At 49.1% G+C, this 27,075-nt stretch overlaps 3 protein-coding genes across 10 annotated transcripts; 1 reads left to right on the forward strand and 2 right to left on the reverse strand.

Annotated features, from left to right (window-relative positions):
- The first annotated feature begins 1,843 nt into the window (after nucleotides 1–1,843).
- Nucleotides 1,844–11,730, forward strand: PIAS3 (protein inhibitor of activated STAT 3). Of its 4 annotated transcripts, none has more exons than XM_019436554.2 (14): nucleotides 1,844–2,039; nucleotides 4,755–5,172; nucleotides 5,316–5,400; nucleotides 5,620–5,670; nucleotides 5,918–6,008; nucleotides 6,511–6,645; nucleotides 6,893–6,998; nucleotides 7,588–7,661; nucleotides 7,793–7,953; nucleotides 9,080–9,213; nucleotides 9,294–9,462; nucleotides 9,629–9,762; nucleotides 9,948–9,985; nucleotides 10,559–11,730. In XM_019436554.2, exons 2-14 carry the CDS (start codon nucleotides 4,758–4,760, stop codon nucleotides 10,823–10,825), a joined length of 1,860 nt encoding a protein of 619 aa, XP_019292099.1. In that variant the 5' UTR covers nucleotides 1,844–2,039; nucleotides 4,755–4,757; the 3' UTR covers nucleotides 10,826–11,730. The 4 variants fall into 4 exon arrangements, 3 of the variants coding, with proteins under 3 accessions (XP_019292099.1, XP_019292098.1, XP_019292097.2); XM_019436553.2 differs by lacking the exon at nucleotides 1,844–2,039 and adding an exon at nucleotides 2,620–2,747; XM_019436552.2 differs by lacking the exon at nucleotides 1,844–2,039 and adding an exon at nucleotides 4,318–4,533.
- Nucleotides 8,901–15,030, reverse strand: NUDT17 (nudix hydrolase 17). 3 transcript variants are annotated; one of them, XM_053890385.1, is made up of 8 exons: nucleotides 14,090–15,030; nucleotides 13,687–13,870; nucleotides 13,408–13,433; nucleotides 13,187–13,279; nucleotides 12,845–12,943; nucleotides 12,486–12,622; nucleotides 11,958–12,105; nucleotides 8,901–9,449 (listed from the first exon to the last, which is right to left on the reverse strand). In XM_053890385.1, the coding sequence occupies exons 1-8, from the start codon at nucleotides 14,279–14,281 to the stop codon at nucleotides 9,423–9,425; spliced, it is 906 nt and encodes a 301-aa protein (XP_053746360.1). In that variant the 5' UTR covers nucleotides 14,282–15,030; the 3' UTR covers nucleotides 8,901–9,422. The 3 variants fall into 3 exon arrangements, with proteins under 3 accessions (XP_053746360.1, XP_053746361.1, XP_019292104.1); XM_053890386.1 differs by having other exon boundaries at nucleotides 11,958–12,110; nucleotides 14,090–14,958; XM_019436559.2 differs by lacking the exon at nucleotides 8,901–9,449 and having other exon boundaries at nucleotides 11,954–12,110; nucleotides 14,090–14,969.
- Nucleotides 15,031–16,279: 1,249 nt separating this feature from the next.
- Nucleotides 16,280–27,019, reverse strand: POLR3C (RNA polymerase III subunit C). Of its 3 annotated transcripts, none has more exons than XM_019436517.2 (15): nucleotides 26,905–27,019; nucleotides 25,697–25,863; nucleotides 24,693–24,948; nucleotides 24,397–24,582; nucleotides 22,423–22,511; nucleotides 21,771–21,875; nucleotides 21,545–21,655; nucleotides 19,762–19,842; nucleotides 19,436–19,487; nucleotides 19,024–19,084; nucleotides 18,436–18,586; nucleotides 17,614–17,715; nucleotides 17,434–17,483; nucleotides 16,868–17,017; nucleotides 16,280–16,446 (listed from the first exon to the last, which is right to left on the reverse strand). In XM_019436517.2, exons 2-15 carry the CDS (start codon nucleotides 25,841–25,843, stop codon nucleotides 16,365–16,367), a joined length of 1,623 nt encoding a protein of 540 aa, XP_019292062.1. In that variant the 5' UTR covers nucleotides 25,844–25,863; nucleotides 26,905–27,019; the 3' UTR covers nucleotides 16,280–16,364. The 3 variants fall into 3 exon arrangements, with proteins under 3 accessions (XP_019292062.1, XP_019292063.1, XP_019292064.1); XM_019436518.2 differs by having other exon boundaries at nucleotides 21,545–21,637; nucleotides 26,905–27,018; XM_019436519.2 differs by lacking the exon at nucleotides 21,545–21,655 and having other exon boundaries at nucleotides 26,905–27,018.
- Between the last annotated feature and the right edge of the window lie 56 nt (nucleotides 27,020–27,075).

The raw sequence follows: 27,075 nt of genomic DNA on the forward strand, positions 1-27,075 counted from the left end.
CCCAAAGAATCCCCCCTTTTTTAAAATTTTTTTTAACGTTTATTTATTTTTGAGACAGAGAGAGACAGAGCATGAACGGGAGAGGGTCAGAGAGAGGGAGACACAGAATCTGAAATAGGCTCCAGGCTCTGAGCTGTCAGCACAGAGCCCGACGCGGGGCTCGAACTCACGGATCATGAGATCATGACCTGAGCTGAAGTCGGAAGCTTAACTGACTGAGCCACCCAGGCGCCCCCCCTTCTCTTTTTTAAAAAATTTTTCCCTCCAAATCACTGAAAATTCTAGAGGATACAAACTAGTCCATAGTAACTTTTTAAAAAAAGTTTATTTAGAGAGAGAGAGAGACAGCATGCGCAAGAGGGACAAGGACAGAGAGGGAGAGGGAGAGAGAGAGAGAGAGAGAGAGACAGAATCCCAACCAGGCTCCACACTGTCAGTGCAGAGCTCAATGCGGGGCTTGAATTCCAGAACCATGACCTGAGCCGAAGTCAATGCTTAACAGACCGAGCCACCCAAGTGTCCCCATAGTAACTTTTGATCTATATGACTGAGCAGAACAAAAAATGAGCTCAGGGACTGATGAAGACTCAACTGTTCCAAGGGGCAGTTAGAATTTAGAACCAAGTACTTGAGCTTGAGTTCAGCTTGAGGTCTTACCATTGCTGGCAGCAAACAGCAGGGAAAGAACCTGAGTGTCAGGAGAGGGTGCACATCTTCCCTAAGAATGAAATCCACAAAGTAGTCAGTAATGGTCCAATTCAACAGGTATCTGGGGATATCGGTAGGCTGGTACCTTGATTCTTGTGGTTTGGGTGGGGTCTCATGGGAATGATTATACTGAAGGTTTAATCTAAATGAGAGGATTATTTATATTATTTATTAAAGTACTATTTTATGCCAATTACGGGTGTTTTTTGTTGTCTGTTTTAGAGACAGAACAAGTGCGAGTAGGGGAGAGGGGCAGAGAGAGAATCCTAAGCAGGCTCCATGCTCAGGGTGGAGCCCAATGCGGGGCTCCATCTCATGACCCTGGGATCGTGACCCCAGCCAAAATCAGGAGTCTGACTCTTATCTGACTGAGCCTCGCTGCCGCCCCTTGCCAATTACAGGTTTAACTGTCTTGCTGCGGCTGCTAGACTGAGAGGTCCTGCAAGGATTTTTATGTCCTCAGCACCTAACGACCTCTGAACAGCATTCAAATGTTTGTTGAACAAATGACATTGTCGCTTAGGTCCCAGCCAACTCACTATAATATGCTATGAGTTCCCCCAGTATCTAATTTGGGTAAATGGCCCTAAAATTGGTGCTTTCTTGGTACCTGCATGAGTGATTAGCTTGGTTGAGCATGGAAGTCTCTGAAAGGTCAGAGGCTTTGAAGAAGAGTAAGTAGTTTAGAGAGGGGAAGAGAGATGACTTTTTTGGGTAAGAAATCCTCCCCGCTGCTTACCTTCAGCTACACCAAGGGCGTGGGGTCTCTGGTGACAGTCTGCGTATTCGGGTAGGGGGTGAGGGGCTACAGGGAGAGTTAGGGCTCAGGTACACTTTGGGTTCTAGTAGCTCAGGCTTCCCCCAGGGAGAAGAGTCTCGTTCCAAGTACGAACCTCTTTAAGCAGGCAGATCCCGGTCCCCCTCCGCCCCGGTCTTATTTGCAGCATGACTCCACCCCGGTACACCGGGGCAAGGGGTCAGAGCAACAGTGAGAAGGATGAGATTCAAGAAAGTCCTACCTTCGGATCCACTCACTCGAGGAGTTAATCTCTCAGCGCCCGCTGGGAGTCCCTCCCTCTCCCGCCTCAGACTCCGCCCCCTCCCTCAGTCTCGGCAGCCCTGGCGGGCTCGCTCCGGAGGGGGCGGCCTGAGCCCCAGCGCTGGGCCGGGCGGAGCTCCCGGCCGGGCGGAGCTGCGGCTGCAGCGTCCAGCTGCCGGACCGACCTCCAGCCTTGTAGACCGCGGGAGCGGCGCGGGGCCCCCTCCCCCTACCTCCCCAGCCCACCCTCCGAGCTTCCCGAGCCCCCTCCCCGCTCCCTGCAACTGTGCTGGTAAGTCCCGCTCATCGAACCAAACTTTTTTTGCTGCCGAGCCGGAGTCCTACGGCAGAACCACGAGCAACACTGCAGTTGGCTGGTGGAGGGGTGGGGGTAGGGGCGAAGTACTGAGAATAGCCGTCTGGAACTGAACTAGTCACAACTAGTCATAGCTTCTCCGGAATGGATCAGATCTCGCCCATTTCCCGAGTTGGTAGAACTCTTGACTTTAGCTGGTTAAACTTGTAGAGAGATGAGGGTATTCGCTCCAACTTCTTCACCCCTCCCCCATTTCTCTTAGATTTAGCAGTTCTCGATACTTTCCCTCCATATTTCAAGTAGTGTTGGCTCTCTAAAAGCTCACCCCTCCCAACTCTGGCGTGGCAGAGCCCCCTCCCCCAGGCACTTCGGGTCCGCCTCCTCTTCGGTACCCCCGGGAACCCCGCGATCTTTCAGGCTCCGCTCCCTCCGGTCTTGCACTGGGGCCAAAGACGTGCAGGGGCTGGGTCCAGCCGCGGAGGGAGGGGCTGAGGCTGGGGCCTGTCCGGAGCCGGGCGGGCGGGGCCGGGAAGGGGAGGTGTAAGGGGGCCGGACGGGGCGGAGCAGGCGGCATTTGCGGCCAGCGCCGGGGTGGAGAGTTGCGCGCCGGTCCCTGGGCCTGAGCTCGGGCTCCGGCTCCGGCGCCTGCGATGTCTCAAGATGGCGGAGCTGGGCGAATTAAAGGTACCGGCCCCCTCCCCCATCCCCATCTGGACTGAGCCCGGCGGAACGCCGAGTCAGGGAAGCGACCGAGACTGGGTGCTGAGGTCTCGGGAGGGGGCTGGAGACGTGGCGGGGACTGGCTGCTGGGGGTGGGAGAGAAGTGGCTGTGGGCGAGGACCGGGCTGCGGCGGGGCTCCGGGGGCGGGGCCGCGGGGCAGATGTAGGGGTGGGGCCGAGGGGAATTGCAGCTGTTGGGGGCCGAGGCTCAGGGGGCGGGGACGTGGGGGTAGAAGTCGGGTTTGGCAGTAGGGGCAGAGGTGGGAGGAGGGCCAGGGGTAAAAGCTGCTGTAGAGGCTTAGGGGGCGAGCCGATCGAGGCCAGGAGATGCGACAGTAGGGGGCAGATGTGGGGATGGGACTGGGGGGCAGATAGATGCACGGGAGGCTCCTCGGGGAGGTGCGGCGGAGAGGATGGAGGTTTGGGGCTGCTCCTGGGTTCCGAGCCTTGGGCAGTACCAGTAGGCGGCTGAGACCTAGGGGGCGGGGCTGTGCGGGCGGCTGGATCGAGGGGTGGGGCCGAAGCATCCCGGAGGCTGAGGGGAAGGTGCTGCCTGGGTGAATCGAAGCTTCGGGCCGAGGCGTAGAGGAGTGTGAAACTATGCGATAGGAACGGGGTGTGTGTGTGGGGGGGTCCTTGACAAAGCTAATGGAAATGGAGAAATAAAAACGGGACCGAGGAAATAAGGGTGGGAGAAGGGTATAAGAACAAGTTTTTCATCACACTCCTCAAAAGGGGTCCAAAACCATAAAACCCCCCGTGAGCGGGAGAATTGTGGAGGGCTAGCAAGGCCTGCCCATGCCAAGGTCTTCCAGAGATTCACGGGAGGGCGTCCTTTAAGGAGAAAGCTTCTTGTGCCCTCCTGCTGCCACACGGTCTTTGAGGGTAACCAAATCCGAGGACATGTCACAGAACCTTAAAAAACCATTGGGTTCATCCCCCTGCCTCCTGGCTTTGTTCTGCCTTTTGAAATGGAGCCATACTCCTTGGCGGGCTTGAAGTCTAGTCCCCTGGGCCCAGCTGCCTTTAGGGGAACTTGGATTCTGCACCCTGGCTCGGGGGCCCCACGGCTTCTCCTCATCCTCCCTGGGCCTCTGCTTAGTTCTGCCCTCTCCTCTTCCACCACTAGGCAGGGGCGCGGGGGCGGGGGGGGGGGCGCGGGGATCACTTAACGTTCTCTATGTAGGAGAGAAACAGGATATTAGTTCCTGGTGGATGGAGTAAACAGGTAAACAAGGAGGCAGCCTGGACTCAGTGATTTACTAGGAAGCCCTTTGCCCCAAGATTTTGTCATCTGCTTCCCTGAAAAACAGGCCCGAGAGAGCAGTGGTTATGTAAATGATGCTTAGAAAGGATTTGGGGGAGTTACAGGCATTGAACCCTGACCTGGAAACCCTGGCCACAGAAGCTTCAGAGGCTTGGGGAAGATAGCTGAGGTGGATTGAGGTGTTGGGAGGGGTGTACCATGGGGCACAATCCTCCAGCCACCTGCCCCCTTTCTTCCCTGTGGGGCTGTCTGGCCTGAATCCTCTCCTCCCCCTCCTTCTCCCTGTCTCCTAGCCTCTTCCCAGGAAGCTAGGATGGGTCTGAGATTCTGAGAAAGAGCAGGAGAGGAGATAAGCAGCTTAAAGGAGTGTCTAGGCTCAAGGCGGGGATGGAGATAGGAGGCCGTAGTGGACTCAGAGGTGTGCCTGTGGATGACTTGCTGTCTGCCCCCTGCGCCACCTGGCCAACTTACAGGCATAGGGAGGTAGGGTTACTGCAGCTCTGGGGGACTGGGGGTCAGGTTGACCTGAGGGTTGCTGAAATGGGACTGAGGTGTCCCTTTGGCCAGGGTGGCTGTCTGGCAGTAACCCACTGGCTGCAGAGTGTCTCTCAGATGAACGCGGGGGGCGGAAAGAGGCATTGCCTATTTGGGAGCTCAGCCCCAGCATCCTTGGCAGGATTCTCAAGTGTCTGTGTTGTCCACAGCACATGGTGATGAGCTTCCGGGTGTCTGAGCTTCAGGTGCTGCTCGGCTTTGCTGGCCGGAACAAGAGTGGACGGAAGCACGAGCTCCTGGCCAAGGCCCTGCACCTCCTCAAGTCCAGCTGTGCCCCCAGTGTCCAAATGAAGATCAAAGAACTTTATCGCCGCCGCTTTCCCCGGAAGACCCTGGGGCCCTCTGATCTCTCCCTGCTCTCTCTGCCCCCCGGCACCCCTCCTGTCGGCTCCCCTGGTCCACTAGCTCCCATTCCCCCGGCCCTCTTGGCCCCTGGCCCCCTGCTGGGCCCCAAGCGTGAAGTGGACATTCACCCACCTCTGCCCCAGCCCGTGCACCCTGACGTCACCATGAAACCATTGCCCTTCTATGAAGTCTATGGGGAGCTCATCCGGCCCACCACCCTCGGTATGGCTCTATCTTCCTTCACCTTCCTCCTGACTCCATGCCTCTTGCCCGGGCCTTTTTTAGGCTTTAGTTCCATGGGATTGGCAGCCTGGGACGGGGGCAGCCTCCGTGGCTGGGGAATAACTGCCCCTTTGTGTCCCCAGCGTCCACTTCCAGCCAGCGGTTTGAAGAGGCACACTTTACCTTTGCCCTCACACCCCAACAAGTGCAGCAGATTCTCACCTCCAGGTACATCTCTCCCAGCATCCTGGGTGTTACCCCTGGACTCTGCCCCCTGACATTCTCTTCTGTCCCATTCTGCCTGTCCATCCTTCTGCACCTGCTTTGTCTCTCATTCTCTGGTGTGTCTCTTCTCTGTCCCTGGGACATTTAACTTTCTGTGTCTCTGTTCAGCCCTGCCTTCCGGGGGCCACATCCTGACATGTCTCCCTCTCCTTCTTGTCACAGAGAAGTTCTGCCAGGAGCCAAATGTGACTATACTATACAGGTGCAGCTAAGGTGAGTTGATCCTCTCCGTCCCTCCCTGCTGGGCTCCTGTTGGGGGGTGGGAATGAAATAAGGGTATGATAGATCCTGCTAGAGGATGGCCCTGCTCTGCTGTGTCCACCCCAACCCTGGGACTTTTGTCGGATGCTGAGGGCTACAGATATCCATGACTGAATGACTGAGGTCCCCTGCCTTTCCACCAGCTGCAACTCAAGAAACCGCCTCCCCTGCTGTTTCATCTTTTCTCATCTCTTACCAGGTTCTGTCTCTGTGAGACCAGCTGCCCCCAGGAAGATTACTTCCCCCCCAACCTCTTTGTCAAGGTCAATGGGAAACTGTGCCCCCTGCCGGTAAATGTTCTCCCCTTCTTCTAGCAGTTCTCTCTTCCCTGTTTCAGTTCTTGAATGGTAACTACAAACCTATTATGAAAAAGACATGCCTAGCACAGTGCCTGGTACATCATAGGGACTCAGTTTACTGATCGATCAATATAATCTAGAGGATACTAAGACAGGGCTGATGGAGAACTTGGAGGGGGGACATTCATTCAACCCAAAGGACAGGGAAGACTTCTCTGGAGTGATGATCTCAGAGCTGAGAGTTGGAAGAAGTGGGGCGTCCCTATTCTTTCTGCTCAGGAACTGAATGAGTGGGTTCCTATTTCCCTGGCCAATGAATAAGCTCTCCTTCCTCCCCAGGAATAAACCCCACACACAGCCCTAGATAGTGCTCTGGGTTTGGGAGTCACTGAATGGGCCCCCATCTCCTTGGTCACCGAGTGAGCTGGCCTTCCTTCCAAGACGTGAGTAACCTGAGAGATAAGATGTCTTGACCAGTCCCTCCTTTCTCCAGGGTTATCTTCCCCCTACCAAGAATGGGGCTGAGCCCAAGAGGCCCAGCCGCCCCATCAACATCACACCCCTGGCTCGACTCTCGGCCACTGTTCCCAACACCATCGTGGTCAACTGGTCATCTGAGTTTGGACGGGTGAGCAAAGCTGAGGCAGGGAGCCTGGAGAAGCCTGCAGGGTGTGAGGGGGAATCATCCAGTGTCTTGGGTTTAGGGAAACATCTTCCTCTTTATGGGTCGTTCTGTCTTAACCCGCTGTCTCTGGTCCTCACGGGACAAAGGGTTGGAGTGGTGGTGGTGGTGATGATGATGGTGATGATGGTGGTGGTGTGGTGGTGATGATGTGCAGAGCAAAGGCTAATTACCTCCCCCTGCCTCCAAGTAGAACTACTCCTTGTCTGTGTACCTGGTGAGGCAGTTGACTGCAGGGACCCTCCTACAAAAACTCAGAGCAAAGGGTATCCGGAACCCAGACCACTCTCGGGCACTGAGTGAGTAATGTCCTGCCCCTCTTTAACACTCTGATTTGGATCCAAGTTTTCCTGGTCCTCCAGCCTTTATCGCCAAACCCATACCTGACCTGTGACAATATACATCACCTCTCACATGAACCCTAACCCTCCCCTCATCCCCTTACCGATCTTCATGGTTGAGAAGTCAGACCACTCCCAGGCACTGAGTGACACCCTCTCACTCTCGGTTATACATCTGCTTTGCACCTCACAGACCCTGCCTCCAGCCTTGCTGGAATATGGCTGCTTGAGAGTGGGGAGAGTCTTAAGGATCATCTAATCTAACTCTCTTTTGATGTTTCAGTTCCCTCTAAGTCATCTCTGCCAAAGTGTCACCCAGCTATATTTAAGCATCTTCGGGGTTGGGGAAATCTCTCCCTGACACTCAGTCTTCATGTGATCTTCCACTGGCCTCCAAAGACCACCCCCATGTGACATCCCATGGGTCCCCAGAGGCACTCTGCCCAGCTGCCTCTCAGCCAGAACCATCTGCTTCTGGCCTCACCACCTCCCAGGCTTCATCTCCAGCTTTGCTGACCCCATGGCTCTGGCCTCATTCTTGTTTCAGTCAAGGAGAAATTGACCGCTGACCCGGACAGTGAGGTGGCCACTACAAGTCTCCGGGTGTCACTCATGTGCCCGGTGGGTACAAGGGAGATGAGAAGGGAGGAGGGTGGGGCTAAACTCTGGACCCATATGAGGGCTCCTAGGGCTACTAGAGTGAGGGTTCCCGGGATGTAGGGACTGTGACCAGAGCGCTTGTCTCCTCCCAGCTAGGGAAGATGCGCCTGACAGTCCCTTGTCGTGCCCTCACCTGCGCCCACCTGCAGAGCTTCGATGCTGCCCTTTATCTACAGATGAATGAGAAGAAGCCAACGTGGACATGTCCTGTGTGCGACAAGAAGGCTCCTTATGAATCTCTTATCATTGATGGGTAGGGCCGCTCTGCATTCTGCTTCCTTTTACCTTCGACATCCACTGGGAACCCTCCCATCGACAGATCAAGATGGCTTCCTTCCCCTCCACGAAGCCCAGCTCTTAACCTATCCACCCCTTTATGTGTATACATATAATTTAGCCTCTTTATAATATACAGTTGACCCTTGAACGACACAGGTCCACTTATACATGGGGTTTTTTAAAACAGTCCAGTAAATATAAATGGTATTTTTCTTTTTGATGATTTTAATATTTTCTTTTGTCTAGATTACTGTATTGTAAGAATACAGTATGTAATACACATAATATGCCAAATAATGTGTTAATTCACCCTTGATGCTATTGGTAAGGCTTCTGGTCAGCCGTAGGCTATTGGTAGTTAAGGTTTTGGAGAGTCAAAAGTTGTCCATGGAATTTTGATTGTGTGTGAGGTCATGTCCATGGATTTTTGATTGCGTGTGAGTGCTTTTAACTCCCGTTTTGTTCAGGGTCAACTGTGTATATTTCCACCACTGAAGATTTATTGCATGAGGTATCATGCTGAGCACATTGCATATCTCATCTCATTGAATCCTCATAATTAACCCTGTGAGATGGATATTGTCATTACAGGTGAAGAAGCTGGGGCCTAGAGAGATTATCTTGCTCAAAATTATAATTGTTAGTAAGTGGCGGCGTCAATGTATTGAACTGTTACAATATAACACCTATAACAACTACCTGACCTCTCACTGAGCGTGGCAAAACGTTCTTTTGAAGATTTGGATGGGCAGATCTAGCTAGTCCTAACCCCCTTTCAGAGCCTAAATTATGGCCCTCATCGAGAAGACTTACGAAGTTCTATATCTCTGCTCCTTTGTCTTGTCACAAGTACTATGTGAAACACATGCTTAGAATGTATTTTTTTTTTTTTTTGAAAACGTGGCATTTGAAGTTTGCAAAGCTCTTTTACATACTTTACTTGATTCTGACAACTCAAGAGAGGTGAGTAGGGGTGAATAATATCCCTGTTTCACAGATGAGGAAACTGAGGTTCAGGAAGGTGAGTCCCAGAACTCTCTGGCTACTGTTCCCAGCGATCTCCCAGCCTCCTGAATTCCCGTATCTCCCCTTCCCCCCAGCTTATTCATGGAGATACTTAATTCCTGTTCGGATTGTGATGAGATACAGTTCATGGAAGATGGATCCTGGTGCCCAATGAAACCCAAGAAGGAGGCATCTGAGGTTTGCCCCCCGCCAGGGTATGGGCTGGATGGTGAGTGACCCCCTGTCCCCCAGCCGAACTGAGTCTTGGATGGCCTCTTCTCTGAGACACAGTCCTCTTACCACCCACAGGCCTCCAGTACAGCCCAGTGCAAGAGGGCAATCCATCAGAGAGTAAGAAGAAGGTTGAAGTTATCGACTTGACAATAGAGAGCTCATCAGATGAGGAGGACCTGCCCCCGACCAAAAAGCACTGTCCTGTCACCTCGGCTGCCATTCCGGCTCTACCTGGAAGCAAAGGGTATGAGGAAATAGGCTGAGTCCGCAGCAGAAGGGGCAGAGAAAGAAGTCAGAAATGCTTTCTGATCACTGGACAAACCCCGGGGCAGAGAGGGGACTCAGGAAGCTGAGCTGGGTGAGGGCGTCTGTCGTTCGCTGGCTGCCCAGCTCCTCCTCTCTCCTCACAGAGTCCTGACATCTGGTCACCAGCCATCTTCGGTGCTACGGAGCCCTGCCGTGGGCACACTGGGCGGGGACTTCCTGTCCAGTCTCCCACTACATGAGTACCCACCTGCCTTCCCACTGGGGGCGGATATCCAAGGTAGGACACTGACCACAGGGTGGGCTCTGCCCTGCCCCATGTGCCCTGAAAGCAGATCAGAACCCCTGCTCCTTTTCAAAGCCTTCTGGCTGTCTTGTAAAGGGCTACAATCCAAAGGATTTTTTTTGGGGGGGCCGTGAAGGGGTCAGACAGGAGGCTGATTTTGATTTTTCTTTTCCTACCAGGTTTAGATTTATTTTCTTTCCTTCAGACTGAGAGTCAGGTAAGTGGTCCCATGTCCCATGAAGATCTCAGATCTCTGAAGCTTCCTATCTAGGCACTGATGGGTCCCCTCCCCCTCACTTTCCCCTGAGAACTAAATCTGCCTCTCTGTGAGGGAAGGTGGGAGCTGGGGGGCCTAAGGAGGGTGTGGGCACTTTATGTCCCTCCCAGGCCCCACTGGTGCTTCTTCAGATTCTCACCCATGTCTTCTTTGATCCCTTGTTACTGTCCTGTCTCCGGAGTTTTTAGAATCCTGCCCCTGACTATTCACACACACAACCTCCCCCCCAACACCCATGTGCAGTTGAGCGCCATGCCTGCCCCGGCCGGACATTCCACACATTTCAGACGCCCACAAGGCCAAGAACCTAGCAAGATGGAGGGGCTGTCTCAGGGCAGGGAATCGGGTAGGGTATGGGGAAGCAGGGGAAAGAAAGAGAGTCTCTCCTGCTTCTCAGAGGGTACCTTGGGATCCGGAGGATTTGAATTATCCCCGGCTATTTCTGAGATGAGTGACTGGGAGGCCGGGTGAAGTCAGGAGAAAATCTTAAACTGTGCCCTTGATTCCTCCCAGCACTATGGTCCCTCCGTCATCACCTCGCTAGACGAACAGGATGCCCTTGGCCACTTCTTCCAGTACCGAGGGACCCCTTCCCACTTCCTGGGCCCACTCGCCCCCACACTGGGGAGCTCTCACCGCAGCACCACTCCAGCACCCCCTCCTGGCCGCGTCAGTAGCATTGTGGCCCCTGCGGGGGCCTTGAGGGAGGGGCATGCGGGACCCCTGTCCTCGGGTCCCTCTTTGACTGGATGCCGGTCAGACATCATTTCCCTGGACTGAGTCCCTTGGATTATGGAAACTTCACTGAGCAAGTGTGCTGTGGGGTCCAGACCCCTGGCCACTCCAACCCCTCAGGGGGCTTTGGCCAAAGGCCAGAAAGACCTTCATGGATGCCTGTTTTTGGCCTTATCTCTGCCTGACAAGGCCAGCACCCAAAGGGTTAATATTTAACCTCTTTTTAAGGACATTTGGGTTCTATTTTTGGAAATGTTCTTTAGATGGTTGGCACATTCCTTTGGGTATGTTAACCTAGGCAGCGGGAGGCACGTGTGTGATGGGGTGTGAGTTGGGGGAAGGTCTGAATCCACTAGAGCCTGGGGGTGGGGTGGAGGGCAGGGGCGTTTCTCTTGTCCTCTAGAGCCCTCTCTTCCCCAAACCTATGGTTCTGTTCCTTCCCCACATCCATGGTCTCTTCATGTCCATTCCATTCTCTTCGGCCAGACAGACAAGTGGAGAAGCTAAGACAGGCCGACACATGGACAGAGAACTCTATTTTGGGTTGCAGATTTTTTTGTACATAAACAAGAAAAACCAAAATACTCCAAAGATGACTTCCCCTGCTTCCTACTTCCCAGTGTGACTGCGGACGAGATAAGGCCTTAGCTCTGATCCCCAGGGGTTTGGGAGCAGGGCCTGGCCTATTGCCTGGGTCTCTCTCTATTTATATATTTAAGTGCACAGTGTTTCCTATGCTGACCAGCTTGGGCCATGAGCTTCTAAAGGCCCATGGCCCCATGGTTAGGTCTGGCTCATTCTGCACCTTTTCTGGGAGGTGGGAGGACTTCATGCTCTCCCCATTCTCCCTTTTCAGGCTCCTCTGGGGCTTAAGACCTACATTGTAATTTTACTTTTTATTCCCAAAGTTGTAGCAAAGTTCTTATCCACAATAAAGGTTGTGAATGTTCTGTGAATGTCTCGGAGGGGGGTTGGGGAGGGAGTTCCACACCTCACTCTTCAGATCCCTGGTTTGGGGCAAGTGGGGGAAGGGGTCCCAGGTTCCGTTCTTGCTTGCAGGCCCTGGTGGGGGTGGGTGGTGGGGGTGTCCCCAGAGGACTTCCAGGAGCAGCTCCTCCCTCCTGTCCCCCGTGGAGCATTCAGCCCAACGTTGCGGGGCCAAGTGCTTTACTCTTACCTGCCCAGATGCTGCAGCCAGAGCCTGAGGGCAAACTTGGTCCCAGCGCTGACCCTCTCGTTGCCTTCTGCTGTGGTCGGGGTCGTCTGCAGCAGCGTGGATGTGGGCAAGGCCAGGGGTCGAGCTCTTTTGTCCTCCCCTAGTTCCACTGTACTGCATGGTGACAGCTCCTGTCTGGGCTGTGCCTTGTGGCTTAGCCCACTTCACCGAATCCTCCCGCCACGGCAGGAGAGGGGTGGGTGGGTGGGTGTTGACCTCATTTTACAGGAAGGAACAGATTCAAGGGGGGGGTAAAAGACCTGAACCCTCGGGAGAGTGGGAGTCCATGCTAACCAGTCAGAGCAGGAACCCTTGGACGCGGATGGACAGTGTCTTTGATCTTGTGTGCTCTCTTCATGATCAGTTGACCAACCCACTCCCTCAATCTCCCTCACCATGCAACATTCCCTTCTGAGGAGGGGAGAGAAGTGGAACTTCTCAACGCGTACATGTTGGTATTTGGGGAGTGAGGCAGAAGCTCTTACTTACAGGACAGAGGGTGGTAGGTCCCGGGGAAGATGTGTGGGTGTCTCTGTCCCATCCTCTGCAGCAGCCACGGCAGCTGCTATCTCTGGTCCCAGCCACATAAAGGCGCTCACCTCACTCGGGTTTGGTTGGATCCGGGCCTGGGGCCAGACATGTAGGTCCCTTAGCCATGGCCTCTCTCTTGGGAGGCCTGTTCTTGGTTGCAGCCTACCCACAGGTGGAAAGGAGACAGACTTGGGGCAGGGACAGGGGCTGTTGGATTTCTTGGTTATCTCTGACCCCCCCCCCCCCCCATCTTAGTCACAGAACCAGTCTGCATTGTCTCCTGAGCCCCCATTTCCTTCCTGCACCACCAGCCCTACCTGCAGCTGCTGCTGTGACTCCCAGGAGACCACGAGTAGATAGAGAATGATGTGATGGTATCTGGGGAGACCCCAGCTCAGCCTAGGAGGGTAGGCAGACTAAGAGAAGAATACAGCAAAAGTGAGAACTTCCTGTCTCTTTCCGAGACTGTAAATACAGCTGAGGAAGCGCAGGGTCGAGATGGTGCAGGAGGGACCCAGGTGGAGACTGGATCTGGGGACTCCAAATTCCCTCCCCCCGGTCCCCAATGTTTCCCCTGGGCCAGGCAGGTAGGACTAAGAAGAAATTGTTAAGGACTCTTAGTTAAATAGGAAGCGACCTTTGCCACCTTCCTGTCTCACCTCCCATAACCCCAGAGGGACCCAAGAGAACTGGCCGTGGGGCAGCTGTAGTCCAGTCTCCTCCTGAAGCTCTCGCAGCCCTCCGTCCAACAGCTGGGAGCAACAAAGGGCAGGTCACAGTGGCAGGTGCCAGACTCCTCCAAGCCCCTCGGCCCACACCCAAGGCAGCCCCAGTCTCGGGTTTCAGGGCAGGGTGAAGGTTGGGCCAGCAGTCCGGTTACCTCTTCATCAAGTCCCACGTGCCCACCTGCGACAACAGTGGGACCGATAGGTAAGTGGTGGTATTCCTGGCTGGGGACACCCCCCCCACCCCCCCCCACCCCCCCACTATTTACACTACTCCTTCCCATGGGCGCTGATGCAGTTGTCATCCTTCGTGAAAAGGGGACCGACCACATTTCTGGGGCTGTTTCTCTGTCCTTTGGAAACTGGGAATAACACTGTTGGGTGAAGGGCCACTTTCTTCCCTGGACTTGGGATCTCGTCCTCGGGGCACTCACCTGGGGGTACCCAGAGGTTGGGAGAAACGCTGAGGGTGCGTGTCCTGCGCGTTAACAAGACAGACTGGTCGCTGGACTGCAGAAGGACGGCCACACCCAGATCCACACCTCGGTTGCTGGGCAGCTCGGCCCCCGGAGTCCTGAGCTGCTGGTCCAGGGCCGCAAAAGGGCAGAAAGGGGGTCGCTGGCGGGAGGGAGCCGTTCGGGTTAAGGCTTCAGAACTGGGGCAAAAGTCGGGCGACAGCGCGCGATGGGGCAGGAGGTTGAGTCGGGACGACACTTGCACCCCAGGCCTCTCACGCCAGCTCCCGCCCGACCCCGGTCTCCTCCTTCGATTCTTCACTCCTGCTCCGCTCCCCCCCTCCTGGGGTCCCCTCCTCCCCCGGGTCCCCCTTCCCCCGACCTGGAGCGGAAGCCTGGCCGAGGAGCCTGGGAATGGCCCGTCCGAGAGGACGAGTCGTCCTCGCTTCAAGCCGCAGTGCGTGGGCCACGGCCCGAGCCCTGGCCCGGCGCCCAGGAGGCCACACACACTCTGGGCGAAGCTCGGCGACTCCGCGCGCCCGGACAGGAGCAGCAGCACCCGCGCGGCGGCCATAACGCCGCCCTGGGGCTGGGGCCGCGGCCCACCTGGCGCCCTCTGCTGGTCCAGCGTTCGCAGGGTCGGGACCTAGAGAGCTTCCGCCAAATGCCCCGGGACGTTAGGTAGAACCCTGGGGGATGAGCCACGGGTGCAATGTTAGTTACTAAGAGAGAAAGAAGAAAACCTCAATCTCAGCTTCCCTTTTCTTCCCCTCTTCTCTGTTTAGAAGAGTGATCCCAGACTGATTTCTCAACTCACGTGTCCAATCCCGCCGGCCAAGGGCTGAACCATCAGCCGCCCGCAGTCGCTCTGCGCGCACCTACCTCCCATAGTAGGTGCCACCACGAATTAATTGCGTAAGACTCCTCGCCAGACACTCAGGAAACATTTTTGACACCTCCCTTTTTCTTCTCACTCAAATGCCAACCCAATGCAGCGGATTCTACCTCCTTAAACTTTCTCAAATCCATGTCTCTCTCTCCAGCCTCCATTGTTCCAGTCCAAGCCTTCCTTATGTTCTGCCTGAGATTCTATCCCAAGTCTCCAAAATAGTCCTTCCCCTACTTCATTCTCTAGGCTGCTTCCAGAGTGATCTTTCTCAAACACAAAGCTAATCATCTTGCTTCCTATGGCTCAGAAGGTAAGCTACTAAGCACGGTATAGCGAGGACCCACCACCCCTTGCTCCTGCCGGTCTCTCCAGCCTCAGTTCTGGCAGGATTTATGCCCTATTTTCTAGTCACATCCTATTTGCAGTTCTTCCTGGAACCAAGCTCTGCTTCCCTCTGGGACCCCTTTCCCCTTCCACCTGGCAAACCCTCATCATTCAAAAGAGATTGTGACTTTCTCTGTGGTTCCTTTCCTTATCTCTTTGTGCAAAATACTTTTCTACTAGAGCCCTCATTATTTCCTTGTTATTTGTCTCCTCCCTCTAGGCTATACTGGCATATTCATCTTTGTATCCCTAGAGCCTGGCCCAGTCCTGGGCACTGACACGTGCTCAGTAAAGGATGGTGAGTAGCTTGAAGGCAGGGACGGTGTCATATTTATCTTTGTATATTATATCCAGTATAATGGCTAGCAATGAATTGGCAATTGACTGTTGAATTAGACTAATTCATTAATCTTTTAAAAAAAAATTTTTTTTTAACGTTTTATTTATTTTTGAGACAGAGAGAGACAGAGCATGAACGGGGGAGGGGCACAGAGAGAGGGAGACACAGAATCGGAAGCAGGCTCCAGGCTCTGAGCCATCAGCCCAGAGCCCGACGCGGGGCTCGAACTCACGGACGAGATCGTGACCTGAGCTGAAGTTGGCCGCCCAACCGACTGAGCCACCCAGGCGCCCCACTAATTCATTAATCTTAATGAATTAGAACGGACACTGGTAAGAGGAAACTAAAAAGATTGTAACGACACCTACCTGCTTTAAATGAACTGAAGCTACTGGGACAAATTACATTGAGATGAATCATCTACCCATGGTACTGAGAGAGAAAACTTAGAATTGCTACTTTAAAGAAACCATGGAGAAGACGAAGGCAATGACTTCTTGAGTGTTTACCATATGCCAGGCATTGTGCTGTGTCTTACACACAGTTTCAGATGTGCTAGAAGCTTGGAGATGGCAAACTAGATTCTGCTGTGAATGCTGAGGCCAATCCACCTGCTGGCCCATCGCCTACTGTGTGTGTGTGTTTGTGTGTATGTAAGATTACAATTTAACAAAATAGAGAACAGGGGTAATTTGAGAATAGAATGAACTACTCAGGAAAAAGTTTCTTCCACTGCTAGGGATGTTCAAACACAGGTGCGGCTGATTTCCTGGTGAGAAATGATGCATCTGATAGATGATTACTCTAGTTGATTTAAGGTCCTTTCCTCTGTCAAAATCTGATGAAGGGAGAATACAGTGATGGGGCTAAGACAGTTTCAGCAAACTTTAAAAAACTTTCTGGTGTATTCTAGGCAGGAGGCATGGAGAGGGCATTCCAGTGTAAGAATCTGCAACATATTCCACTGTAAAGAATGCATCAGGCACTGCCTTTATTTTTCCTTCCAATCTCCTCAGACTTTTTGAGGAAGGCTCTTTTTCCAGGTCATTGTCTCTTCATGGTGCTCTCAATATATGACTCCAGCAGGAAGATGGTTTCATCCACTTGGATCTCACTGGCATCCAACCTGAGTGAAAAAGGGAAAGCGTTTTCCAGACTGAACATTCATGAGCATATTTATGATCGGAGGCCATGGAAAATGGACTTGAAGGCACTTTAAGACATAGTTTGAAGGCAGAGGTGACGGCAAAGGTCTAGAAAATAAGTGATGGGGGCCTGCATGAGGACCAAGATGAAAGGCCAGATTGAGGCACACTACTGAGCTTAAATCAACAGACTTGGTGAATAAGAGTGTGGTAAGGGAGAAGAAGCTGAAGATGCTTTCAGAGTTCTTAGCTTAGGAAAACAGGTGGATTAAATTCTGCCAGTCGAGCTGGGGAGGAAGATAGTTTAGGATTGCTTGGGTGAAGTTGGAGTGGTAGCAGGGTATCAAGGTGGATTTTTCTGAAAGGTATTTTGAAACTAGGTCTGAACTTTATGATACTTACTTGTTGACATTACGCTTCAGGGTTTCTAGCTGCTGGCGTTCAGGGGCTGTGATCATTTCCTCTATTTCTTGTAGCTGTGCGTCCTCTGCACCTGTAGCCTGCATAGATGCAATGATGGCTTCTACCCTCTGTGACTTTTCCAGCAGACGCCTGTCAGACAAACACAAGTCTGAGGTATGTCCCCTAGCCTTGGAGATTCTCTTACCTGTTAGCCTTATGGCAGAACTCCCCCATCTCCCACGTTCCTGATCAAATAGATACTGTCACCCACTAACCATAGTTTTTACAAATTTAACTAAATATACGACTTTACTCCTCAAACTCTTACTGCCTCTCGTCTGTTTAATGCCAGTTTGTACGTTTCTCATAAATTTAATCTGCCAAATTATTTTACTGGGGGTATATTAGAGCAGTTTAGACTAATGTATGATTTATGTCAACCCAAGACAATATTTCAATGCAACTAGACTGGTTATTGTCTCTTTTGGTTTCTATTTCTACAGGAAATTTCCCTTCGAGACTTTGACCTTGAAAAATGTAATTACTCAATTGAAAATGCTACTTACTTGTTCTCTTTGGTTTCAAACTGTCTCCTTTCTATTAAGTTGGCTATGCTCTGAGGGGAGAGAAGAAACACAGAAATGCACATGGTTCTATTTAAGTAGCTCAAGTAAAATAGCTAAAGGGGGCATGAGGGTGAGACTTGTCGGGTGGAAGGAATGGGGAGAAGGTCCAGAAGCAGTTACCTTGTAGCACCTGTGCAGCAACATTCGGGCAGCTGACAGGATGTTCACAGTATATAAATAGAAGGTCCTGGATGGGGCATGGTCTGGCGTTTTGGGAATTTCCTATTTGTCCACAGAAAGACAGAAAAGAGAAATCAGACTCTTCTTTAGAACTGGCAGAGTAAACGCCTGTCCCATCCAGAGCTACTCAGCCCTTTCTTTCACTTATACTCTTCTATTCTCCAGTCATTCAGCATCTGGGTTTATGGCAAAATCGGCCACATGAAGAGATTTGTCTATATGATTGCTGGCATCCTCAGTGGGGAAGAAAGAGAAGGCAACTAATGCTTATTGATTGTATTTGATCTTTAAGATAAACCACATTATTTTTATTACCACCATCCATCACATTAAGGATGAGAAAAAATGACGGTAGGTACTTTGCTCAATATAACTGAATCAGGGGCAGAATTGAGATTCTGTTTCGTCATAGGGTATACTACATGGCTCTGCACGTAGTGAAGACCCAGAAGATGCTGCTGAGAAATTTAATCTGTAATAAACTTAATGCCTGAAGAAAGGACAAATCACAGGGACTAAGAGCTGAGGAATAAAGGGTGATTCTGGGGTGATTTCTTGGCTGTGCCTCTTTTCAACTAGGCCACTTAAAGCTCCCCAATTCTTTTTCAAGTCCTTACTATGTCTTGGTTAATCTTTTTTTTTTTTTTTTTTCCATCTCACAGCTGGACAGAGAGTTTGCTTGGGGCTCAGGATGTTTGCCTCAGAAGTTTCTTTCACCCTAGGCCAGCTCCACTGGTTGGTGACCATTATGCCACTGGTTACCTGGAGTGATATGAAATTTTCTGAGAGCATCTTATAAAGCATATCCTTTGCCTCCTTTGCTGGAATCATTGCAAAGTCTTCTACCTGTTTCTGCTCCAAGTGTTTCTTTTGCAAAACTAGACGGAATATTCTGGCACAGCGAGACCCAAATCTGGAAAGGAATAAAGAAAGTAAATGGCATACCAACATAGGTAAGTTTTAGCTCTGAGTCACAAATGGCGGCTGCTCTGTTTCCATGTGTGGGGCCAGGGCCAGAGAGAGGAGCAGTGGTCAGGGAGTTCTCTCACAACTCCAGACTGGTGACGGTACTGCTGACCACACTGCTGACTCCCGTGAGTACCTCAGTTCCTGCATTTGTAAGGAAAGGCTTTAGGAAGTCTGGTTAATTGGCATCACTGGGAATTAAGCAGGAGGATATTTAGGGTGAAGAGTAGTAGTGGGTGGGATCTGTAACAGTCCAGTGGAAAAATGGGGCAAGATGCACCGAGATGTATCTACACTGCTTGCTTACAGAATGATCAAATTGCTTATTCAAATGGAGTGTGGAAAGGAAGTGTCAGACCCCAACCATGAGCAGGGTGATCTTACCTCTCCTGTACGACAGACTCCAGAGTGGCTGTGGCTAGGGATCCTAGAGCTTTATGCAGGTCTTCACATAGAGGATTAAGGTCAGTAACGTTCTGGCCTGGTCACTGGGATCTTAGTTTTATTCCTAAGTCTCTAAGTTAAAATTTAAATGCAATTTTATCTTTCACATTGGTCTCACTTATAGTATGAAAGTATTTCAATACCTTCATTTACTAGGATTTAAGTCAGGGTTTTGCGGAACTAAAATTTGGTTATTTAAAAGTCCTTTTTACTTCTTTATCATCTAATGTAGTAGTTCGGTTTTCTGAATTATTTAGTATACTGAATATTATCCAGTCTCTTCTTTCATAAGTCACTATTCTGTTTCATAGTTCAGGTTGCCCAACAGTAAGGAAATAACTGGTAAGGATACTGATGACATACATTCCTCCACCACTGTCGCCAGACTTTCCAACAAACTCTAGCTATTAAAAAAAGAGAGAGAGAGAGAGAGAGAGAGAGAGAGAGAGAGAGAGAGAGTTAACTGAATGGAAAGTCCAGTGATTCTGTTTCCAAAGGAGCAAATCTGGCCAAGAGTTTGCAGCAGGTAGCCCTCCTATCTGTCTGAGCTGGCCAGGTAGAAAATGAGGCTCCCAGAGGATACCAGGTTTCAGTGGTAGAAATAAATCGTAAACATAGCAGAAAAAAGAAAAAAACAAACAAACAAAACAGAAAGAAAGAAAGCAAATTCAGACTTACTGGATCGTCTGCCAGTAGAGTGAGATACTGATCGAGAACTTGTTTAGAGATGTTATAGCCAACAGGCAGGGATCTAAAGATCTATGGAGCAAAAGAGATGGTGAAAATGGGTTTGGGAACTTAGAATTGCTGACATTACTGAGATAAAATTGTTTTAATTTTAGGTATCAGAAGTATAAATGTGTCCAAATGTATAGCAGCATTGTTTGTTAAGAGTAAAAAACTAGAAACAATCCAAATGCATAATAATAAGCAACTGATTAAAATAAAGTACAGCATGGCTACTAAGTGGAATATGATACTGCCATTATGAAAAATGAGACAGATTTAAATATACAGACATGAAAAAGGTGGCTTAGATATACTGTCATATGAAAAAAGCAACTTTAGAAGAGTATGTAAAGTAAAATCCTATTTTTTTTGCTAAATATATATCTATATATATATCTACATATATATATATATATATATAGATATATATATAGATATATATCTACATAAATGTGACAATAAAGATAAGTACCAACTATTAACAGGAATCCCTGGGGCTGGGATCATACAAAACTATATATTTAAACTGAGGTATTGTTACACATAGTAACAAGTCCAGATCTTAGAGGTTCAGTTTGATGAGTGTTGACAATTATACCCACAATAAGATATAGAACATGTCCATCATTCCTAAAAGTTTAGGGGGGGGCTACAACTTAAAAAAAATTATGCATTTCTATGCTGTCTGAATATAGGTCACGTAATAATTTTTGTCAAAATAAAAAACCCTGAAATCTTTGTTATGTAACAAGTTCAAAAATTTTTAAGTAATATAAAATGAAAATATAATTATATTTAATATGGATACATATTGTTATGAAATTAAATATGTTATTTGATACATTAAGTTTTTCATGTTTTAAGAAAGACATATATTAAAAGCAAATCTGAAATACACAAAATGAATATACTCAACAAAACAAATGTAAGGGACCAAATAATGTTTGAGCACCAACAAAGGTTCTCAGATTCCAAATAGTGGAGTCTAAGAACAATTAGGAATAGCTTGTACTTTGACCAAGGTAATGGTTTAGGTTTTTAAAGGCTAGATCCCTAGAGACCAAATATTTTTTTCTTTAAAAAAAAAAATTTTTTTTTAATGTTTATTTTTGAGACAGAGCGAGAGACAGAGTGCAAGTGGCAGAGGGTCAGACAGAGGGAGACACAGAATCCGAAGCAGGATCCAGGCTCTGAGCTGTCAGCACAGAGCCTGATGTGGGGCTCGAACTCATGAACCACGAGATCATGACCTGAGCCAAAGTCGGATGCTTAACCAACTGAGCCACTCAGGCGTCCCTCTTTCTTTCTTTTTTAAATGTTTATTTATTTATTTTAAGGGAGAGAGAGAGAGACAGAGCGAGAGAGAGAGAGACAGGGAGAGTGTGCATGCACGAGAGCAAGGAAAGGGCAGAGAAAGGGAGAGTGAGAATCCAAAGCAGGCTCTGCATTGTCAGTGCTGAGCCCTGTCAGTGCAAGAGCCAGGGCTTGATCTCATGACCATGAAATCAGACCTGAGTTGAGATCAAGAGTTGGATGCTTAACCAACTGAGCTATCCAGGAGCCCCAAGGCCAAATATTTCAGCAGCTACCATCTGAAGAGAATCCCTGTCCTACCTGAAACAATAAAAACTCGTTCAAAGGCTCAGACCTCAACCTAATCCCAGGCTCGATGTAGAAGAATTATAATATCCCACAGTGTGTCAGAAAACTAGTACAAGAACACGAAAGTCACCTCATTGGAAGACAACGGCTGGGTGAAGGGAGCAGTAGAGGGAGTGGTAATCTCACTCATCCGAAGCATAGTCCGCACGATCTCGCTGCTGGTCTGGGTTTGAAAAGTGAACTGGAATTCAGAATTCACTCTGCTGTGCTGGCTCTGGCTATATGCCAATGGCCACATCTGGCAAATAAGTGAATGTTCCTGATCCAGGCCACTGTCCCACCCACTCAGATATCACCTGGTCCATCCTGTTGGCAACTGCGCTGACAATGGCTTGGTCACGGAAGTGCTGGTGGAATCTGTCAAGGTTGGCCTGCCAATAAATCCCATCATCTGGAATGGGCTGAGGAGGAGAAAAGGATTAAAGAGAAACATTTTGGTACAGAAAATATGGTGAAGAATTTTGTGGGGGAAGAACTGGATTTAGCTGTTCACTATTTCTTTTCCTATTCAGTAGCAACTACGTGGACTGGACAAAAATCATCCAATCATGTGGCATAGTGCCTTGACAAGACAAACTCACGATACCCAACTTTAGATTCTCTAAACTCACCTCTAATCTTTCTCTGTCTGAACTCTTCGTTAAGTCTCCCATTTACCCCTCTCTTCCTGCTCTCAGCATATGACCTTGCCTCTTATTTCAGAGAGAAAACAGGCAGCCTTTTTTCTGGCATAAGCTGTTACCACTGTCCAATGACAGAAGTGAAGTGAAGCCTCAGAAGGGGACGGCAATGATGTTCACACTAATAGTTTATTCCTGGCCAACTTTAATGAAGTTCGTAATCCTCCTACTTCTCAACCAAGGACCTTGTCATCTCTCTTGGGGCTTGTTATCTTCGTGCTCTTTCTGCTCATCAGGGTGAGGACTCCTAATCAAGAAGCCCCATTACCTCTTTGTTATCTGTGCCATGTTTTGGTCTTTTGGCCTTCGGCTCCCCAGCAGCATCTTCATCAGATGATCTTCTCCTTTTACCTTTTCCTGCCAAATAAAACAGGTGACTAGTGAGGCTCATCTCATATGAAGACAGGAAATCACTGAACGTAAGAGCAGGTGTCCCTCCATCCCAAGATACCTCCAGCTGCCTCTAGGCTAAAATTGCTGAGGAGCTACAAGAAATTCAAGTTGGAGTGCCTGGGTGGCTCCGTCAGTTAAGCGTCTGACTTCAGCTCAGGTCATGGTCTTGTGGTCTGTGGGTTCAAGCCCCACATCGGGCTCTTTGCTGACAGCTTAGAGCCTGCTTCGGATTCTGTGTCTGCCTCTCTCTCTGACCCTCCCCCGTTCATGCTCTGTCTCTCTGTCTCAAAAATAAACATTAAAAAATAATAATAATAAAAAAAAAGAAATTCAACTTAATGATGAAGCCATTTGAAGGCTCCATATAGTCACAAAATTAAGTCTTAATCTTTCTCCCTCAAACTGCTCCTGCTCCAATGCTTCCTTTCAGTAAGCGGGACCATCCTCCTCCCCCATATGCAAGTCAGACACACAAATGTCATTCTTGGTACTTCTGTCCTCTTTACCCCTTCTAGATATAATTTTTCAATGGGTTTGTCAACATTTATTTTTGCCCCATCCTTTCTGCAGGCAGAAAATTCTTTTAAAAATGCAAATAAGGTCATGTCACTTCCTTTAAATCCTTTGGATTTAAAGAAAAATCTTTGCTCTTAGGATAAAAAAGTTGCTATAGGGGCACCTGGGTGGCTCAGTCGGTTAAGCGTCTGGCTTCGGCTCAGGTCATGATCTCACAGTTCGTGAGTTCGAGCCCCGCATCGGGCTCTGTGCGGACAGCTCAGAGCCTGGAGCCTGCTTCACATTCTGTGTCTCCCTCTCTCTCTGCCCCTTCCCTGCTCATGTTCTGTCTCTGTCTCAAAAATAAATAAACATTAAAAAAAAAAATTAAAAAAAAAGTTGCTATAGAAGGTCTTGCACGATCTAGCCCCTGCTTATCTTTTTTTTAAAGTTTATTTATGTATTTTTTTTTAATTTTTTAATGTTTATTTATTTTTGAAGGAGAGAGAGAGACAGAGTGTGAGCAGGGGAGGGGAAGAGAGAGGGAGACACAGAATCCAAAGCAGGCTCCAGGCTCTGAGCCCATCAGCACAGAGCCCGACGCGGGGCTCGAACCCACAAACCGTGAGATCATGACCGGAGCCGAAGTCGGACGCTCAACCGACTGAGCCACCCAGGTGCCCCAAGTTTATTTATGTATTTTGAAAGAGAGGGAGAGAGAACCACTCCCAAGCAGGCTCTGTGCTGTCAGCATGGAGCCTGACGTGAGGCTTGATCTTACCAGCTGTGAGAGCATGACCTGAGCTGAAATCAAGAGTCAGAAGCCACCAGGTGCCTCCCTGCCTTTCTATCCTTATCTCATAGTTCTCTTACCTTTGCTCACCATGATTTAACTACACTGACCCATTTTTTACTTCCTCAAATAACCTATTTTTTTCCCCTCACTGCATACTATTCCTTTTGCTAACAATGTTTGTCCTCTGTACTCCTTCGTACGTTACGTCACTGGTTAGTTCCTACTTTTGCTTCAAATAGTAGTTCAAATGCCACTTTCTTAAAGAAGCATGTGTTTTAAACCTTGATAAATCTGGTCCCGTTATATGTTTTCATAACATCACATACTTTTCCTTCATAATACTTAACACCATTAGTTACATATCTATGTGGTTATTTGATTAATGTAAGTCTCTTACATTAGACTTAAGGCCCAAAAGGTCAGGGACTTGTTTATCATTTTACACCACAGAATAAATCCTTGGTAACTGCTCGATGGATTCATTCATTCATTTAATGATCATTGAGGAAGAATCCACAATTAGGGCATGTCACAGTTCTAGGGGTCAAAATTCCTTACCTATCAAGCTCAGTTTAGGAACCAAGTACATGTCCTTTTCACTGATGATAAGAATGGGGGCAGGTGGTGGCGGCCCAGGGTCTGAATTCTCAGTAACAGGCACCCAGGGGCAACGCTGCACAAAGTGTGTGTCTGCTAGTCGCACAAATGTGTTTGATACCTCAGAGTAGTCCATGGTCTTGCCATCTGTACAACAGGAGGAAAGAGGCAGGTGAGATGGCCTAAGTTAGCTGCGGGTCCACTCCTGCAGTCAGCTAACCTATGGTTTTGCTAACAGCTGTGGATACAGTACTGACCCTCCATAGTCTCTGTAAGCCGGTCTGCCACTTTCTTCACAACAGCTGACATTGTCATTTTGCCATTCAACAGCAGCTCCTCAACAATGAGCTCTCCAGTGTCACTGTACAGTGTTTTGGCAGTGTAGATGTACCGGGGATACCTAAGCATTCGCAACACTCGGCTGCACTGGGCTTCATACTCCACTACGCCACGTTTGTGCACTTGATATATCACCAGGTTGTGCTGGATGAGCACACAAAGGGCTTTTTTGACCTAGATGGGACCCAAAAGAAAGAAAGGAAAGATCTGAAGACACAGCTCATTTGTGTTGCCAATTTTTGTCCAACAATTTACTAAGTATTAGGAGATAGCTGGCTAAGAACCTCTGTGCTTCTTCCTTCCCTCCACTGGAACAGTTATTAAGAATCACATGTCGGGGCGCCTGGGTGGCTCAGTCGGTTGAGCGTCCGGCTTCGGCTCAGGTCACGATCTCACAGTCTGTGAGTTCGAGCCCCGCGTCGGGCTCTGTGCTGACAGCTCAGAGCCTGGAGCCTGCTTTGGATTCTGTGTCTCCCTCTCTCTCTGCCCCTCCCCTGCTCATGCTCTGTCTCTGTCTCAGAAATAAATAAACATCAAAAAATTAAAAAAAAAAATCACATGTCAATGGAAGAAATCAGCAAGATTTCTCCCTGTGATGCTCATATTTCCTCTGATTGTTCAAAGTACAATGTACTTTCCTTCCATTGTACTCATTCCTTAAAGGTAGCACTGAGATTAATAGACTCATTATGAATAAACGAGGTCTGACATAATAAGAGCAAAGATTTGCCTAAGAAGCCATGATGAGCCACCTCGAGAAGAACCTTGAGGCCTATATCTCTTCCCACCCCCCTGCCCCCACCAATAACACTGTTTTGAACCTAGGGGAGACTCTCTCCCTTTTCTATTTTGTGGGGTAAGGAGCAACAGTATTTAAAGGTAGGTAAACGAATGAAAGCAAATTAATGTCGTCTACACATACCTGATCCAGCGATGTTCCTGTGTCGTGGGCAATTACTCTTAATGGCTGGCTGCCAGTTCTGATTAGGTGGACTCCTATTTTTTCTACAATCTCTCCAAAATGCTCTTGCAGCAACAAAGAACAAAGTTTAATTTCTGCTTGAGTCATTGTACCAAGGAGTCTCAGAGCTAGGGGGGAAAAAAGCTATATGATGGAAAGTTTTTCTTTTATGCTGGAAGCAGAGCTGCTGAGGGCAAATTCATGTACTTTCTGGGGGCAATTTTGACATTACATATCAAAAGGCTTAATTAACATCTTGCATACCTTCAACCTAATAATTTCATTTTAGATACGCTGTCTCAAGAAAATAAATAAAAGATGTCACTGTACTTCTCCTTAGAATACTGATATACTGGAAACAACCTAATGTCTAACAATAAGGAGTTAATTCAGTAAATGATGGCACACCCATACAATGGAATACTACGCCACCATTTAAAACAAAGTTTATGTACGAGCATAGAAAATTGTTCATTAAGTGAAAGAAGCAGGTTACAAAGCAAAATGTAGAGGAAAACTCAATTATTATGAAAAACAAAAAAAGAAATATGTGTGCATAAAAAAAAAAAAAAAAGACAAAAGACTCGAAGACTATAATTGACCTTGATGGGATTATGTGTGATTCTAATGTTCTTCAAAAATTGTTGTAGATGGTATTGCAATGTCATAGACCTTAAATTCTATCTATACTTCATTTGCTTGGGAGAATTAAGGCCACTGTTCACAGCCCACTGGGAGTGAACAGGTAATGGCATTCCCAGTCCATCAAGGAAATGACAACTTAGAAAAATAAAGGAAAACTTCTCAACTGGGTGCTTCAAATAGATGAAATATGTTGTCTGAAGGGCAGTATTTAATTCTGAAATTTCTACTTCTTGACAAAGTAGACACAAACAGAAACAGACATAGTTGACTCTACATACAGTATGATTACTTCCTTATTATCCCAAGTGCTACCAAACACTGGTTTGTTCATTTATTCTCCCAAATCCCCAGAGATCAAATCTTTGCCTCTCTGCCTCAGTATTCCCACCCACACGTCTTCAGGCAAGCATCCTCAGAAAAGGATTTCCAAGGAGCTCAGCTCCTGACTCTGCACACCCTTCACGCAGCTTCCCGTTCCGGACTTGGTCCCCTGGTCCAGAGACAAGGCCGCTTCGCCCACTAACCTCCGGGTGAATGCAGTCTAATGCCGCCGCGTAGCCCACGGTGGCTTCTTGCGGCTCCCGCTGGCCGCCGGGGCAGAGGGGGAGCCCACGGCCTCGCACGCCAGCGCGCGGATGACCAGTAGGAGGGAAAGGGAAACAACGCGTGCCGCTCTACCCCAGAGTTTCAGTGGT

This window comes from Panthera pardus, unplaced genomic scaffold, assembly GCF_024362965.1.
Source record: "Panthera pardus isolate Hobbes unplaced genomic scaffold, ASM2436296v1 HiC_scaffold_11, whole genome shotgun sequence".
In the NCBI taxonomy this organism is placed as follows: Eukaryota; Metazoa; Chordata; class Mammalia; order Carnivora; family Felidae; genus Panthera; species Panthera pardus.

What these genes read in the sequence shown, in the direction of transcription:
- PIAS3 (XM_019436552.2), top strand. Translation starts at nt 4,438, where the DNA reads ATGGAGATAGGAGGCCGTAGTGGACTCAGAGGTGTGCCTGTGGATGAC. An exon ending in ACTATACAGGTGCAGCTAAG is followed by an intron (nt 5,671 to 5,917) that starts GTGAGTTGATCC and finishes ATCTCTTACCAG; the next exon opens with GTTCTGTCTCTGTGAGACCA. An exon ending in GGGTGTCACTCATGTGCCCG is followed by an intron (nt 7,662 to 7,792) that starts GTGGGTACAAGG and finishes GTCTCCTCCCAG; the next exon opens with CTAGGGAAGATGCGCCTGAC.
- NUDT17 (XM_053890385.1), bottom strand. Translation starts at nt 14,281, where the DNA reads ATGGCCGCCGCGCGGGTGCTGCTGCTCCTGTCCGGGCGCGCGGAGTCG. An exon ending in ACGTGGGACTTGATGAAGAG is followed by an intron (nt 13,280 to 13,407) that starts GTAACCGGACTG and finishes TGTTGCTCCCAG; the next exon opens with CTGTTGGACGGAGGGCTGCG. An exon ending in TCCCTCTGGGGTTATGGGAG is followed by an intron (nt 12,944 to 13,186) that starts GTGAGACAGGAA and finishes TTCTTCTCTTAG; the next exon opens with TCTGCCTACCCTCCTAGGCT.
- POLR3C (XM_019436517.2), bottom strand. Translation starts at nt 25,843, where the DNA reads ATGACTCAAGCAGAAATTAAACTTTGTTCTTTGTTGCTGCAAGAGCAT. An exon ending in GAGTCTGTCGTACAGGAGAG is followed by an intron (nt 18,587 to 19,023) that starts GTAAGATCACCC and finishes ATTCCTTTCCAG; the next exon opens with ATTTGGGTCTCGCTGTGCCA. An exon ending in CTGAAGCGTAATGTCAACAA is followed by an intron (nt 16,447 to 16,867) that starts GTAAGTATCATA and finishes TTTTTCACTCAG; the next exon opens with GTTGGATGCCAGTGAGATCC.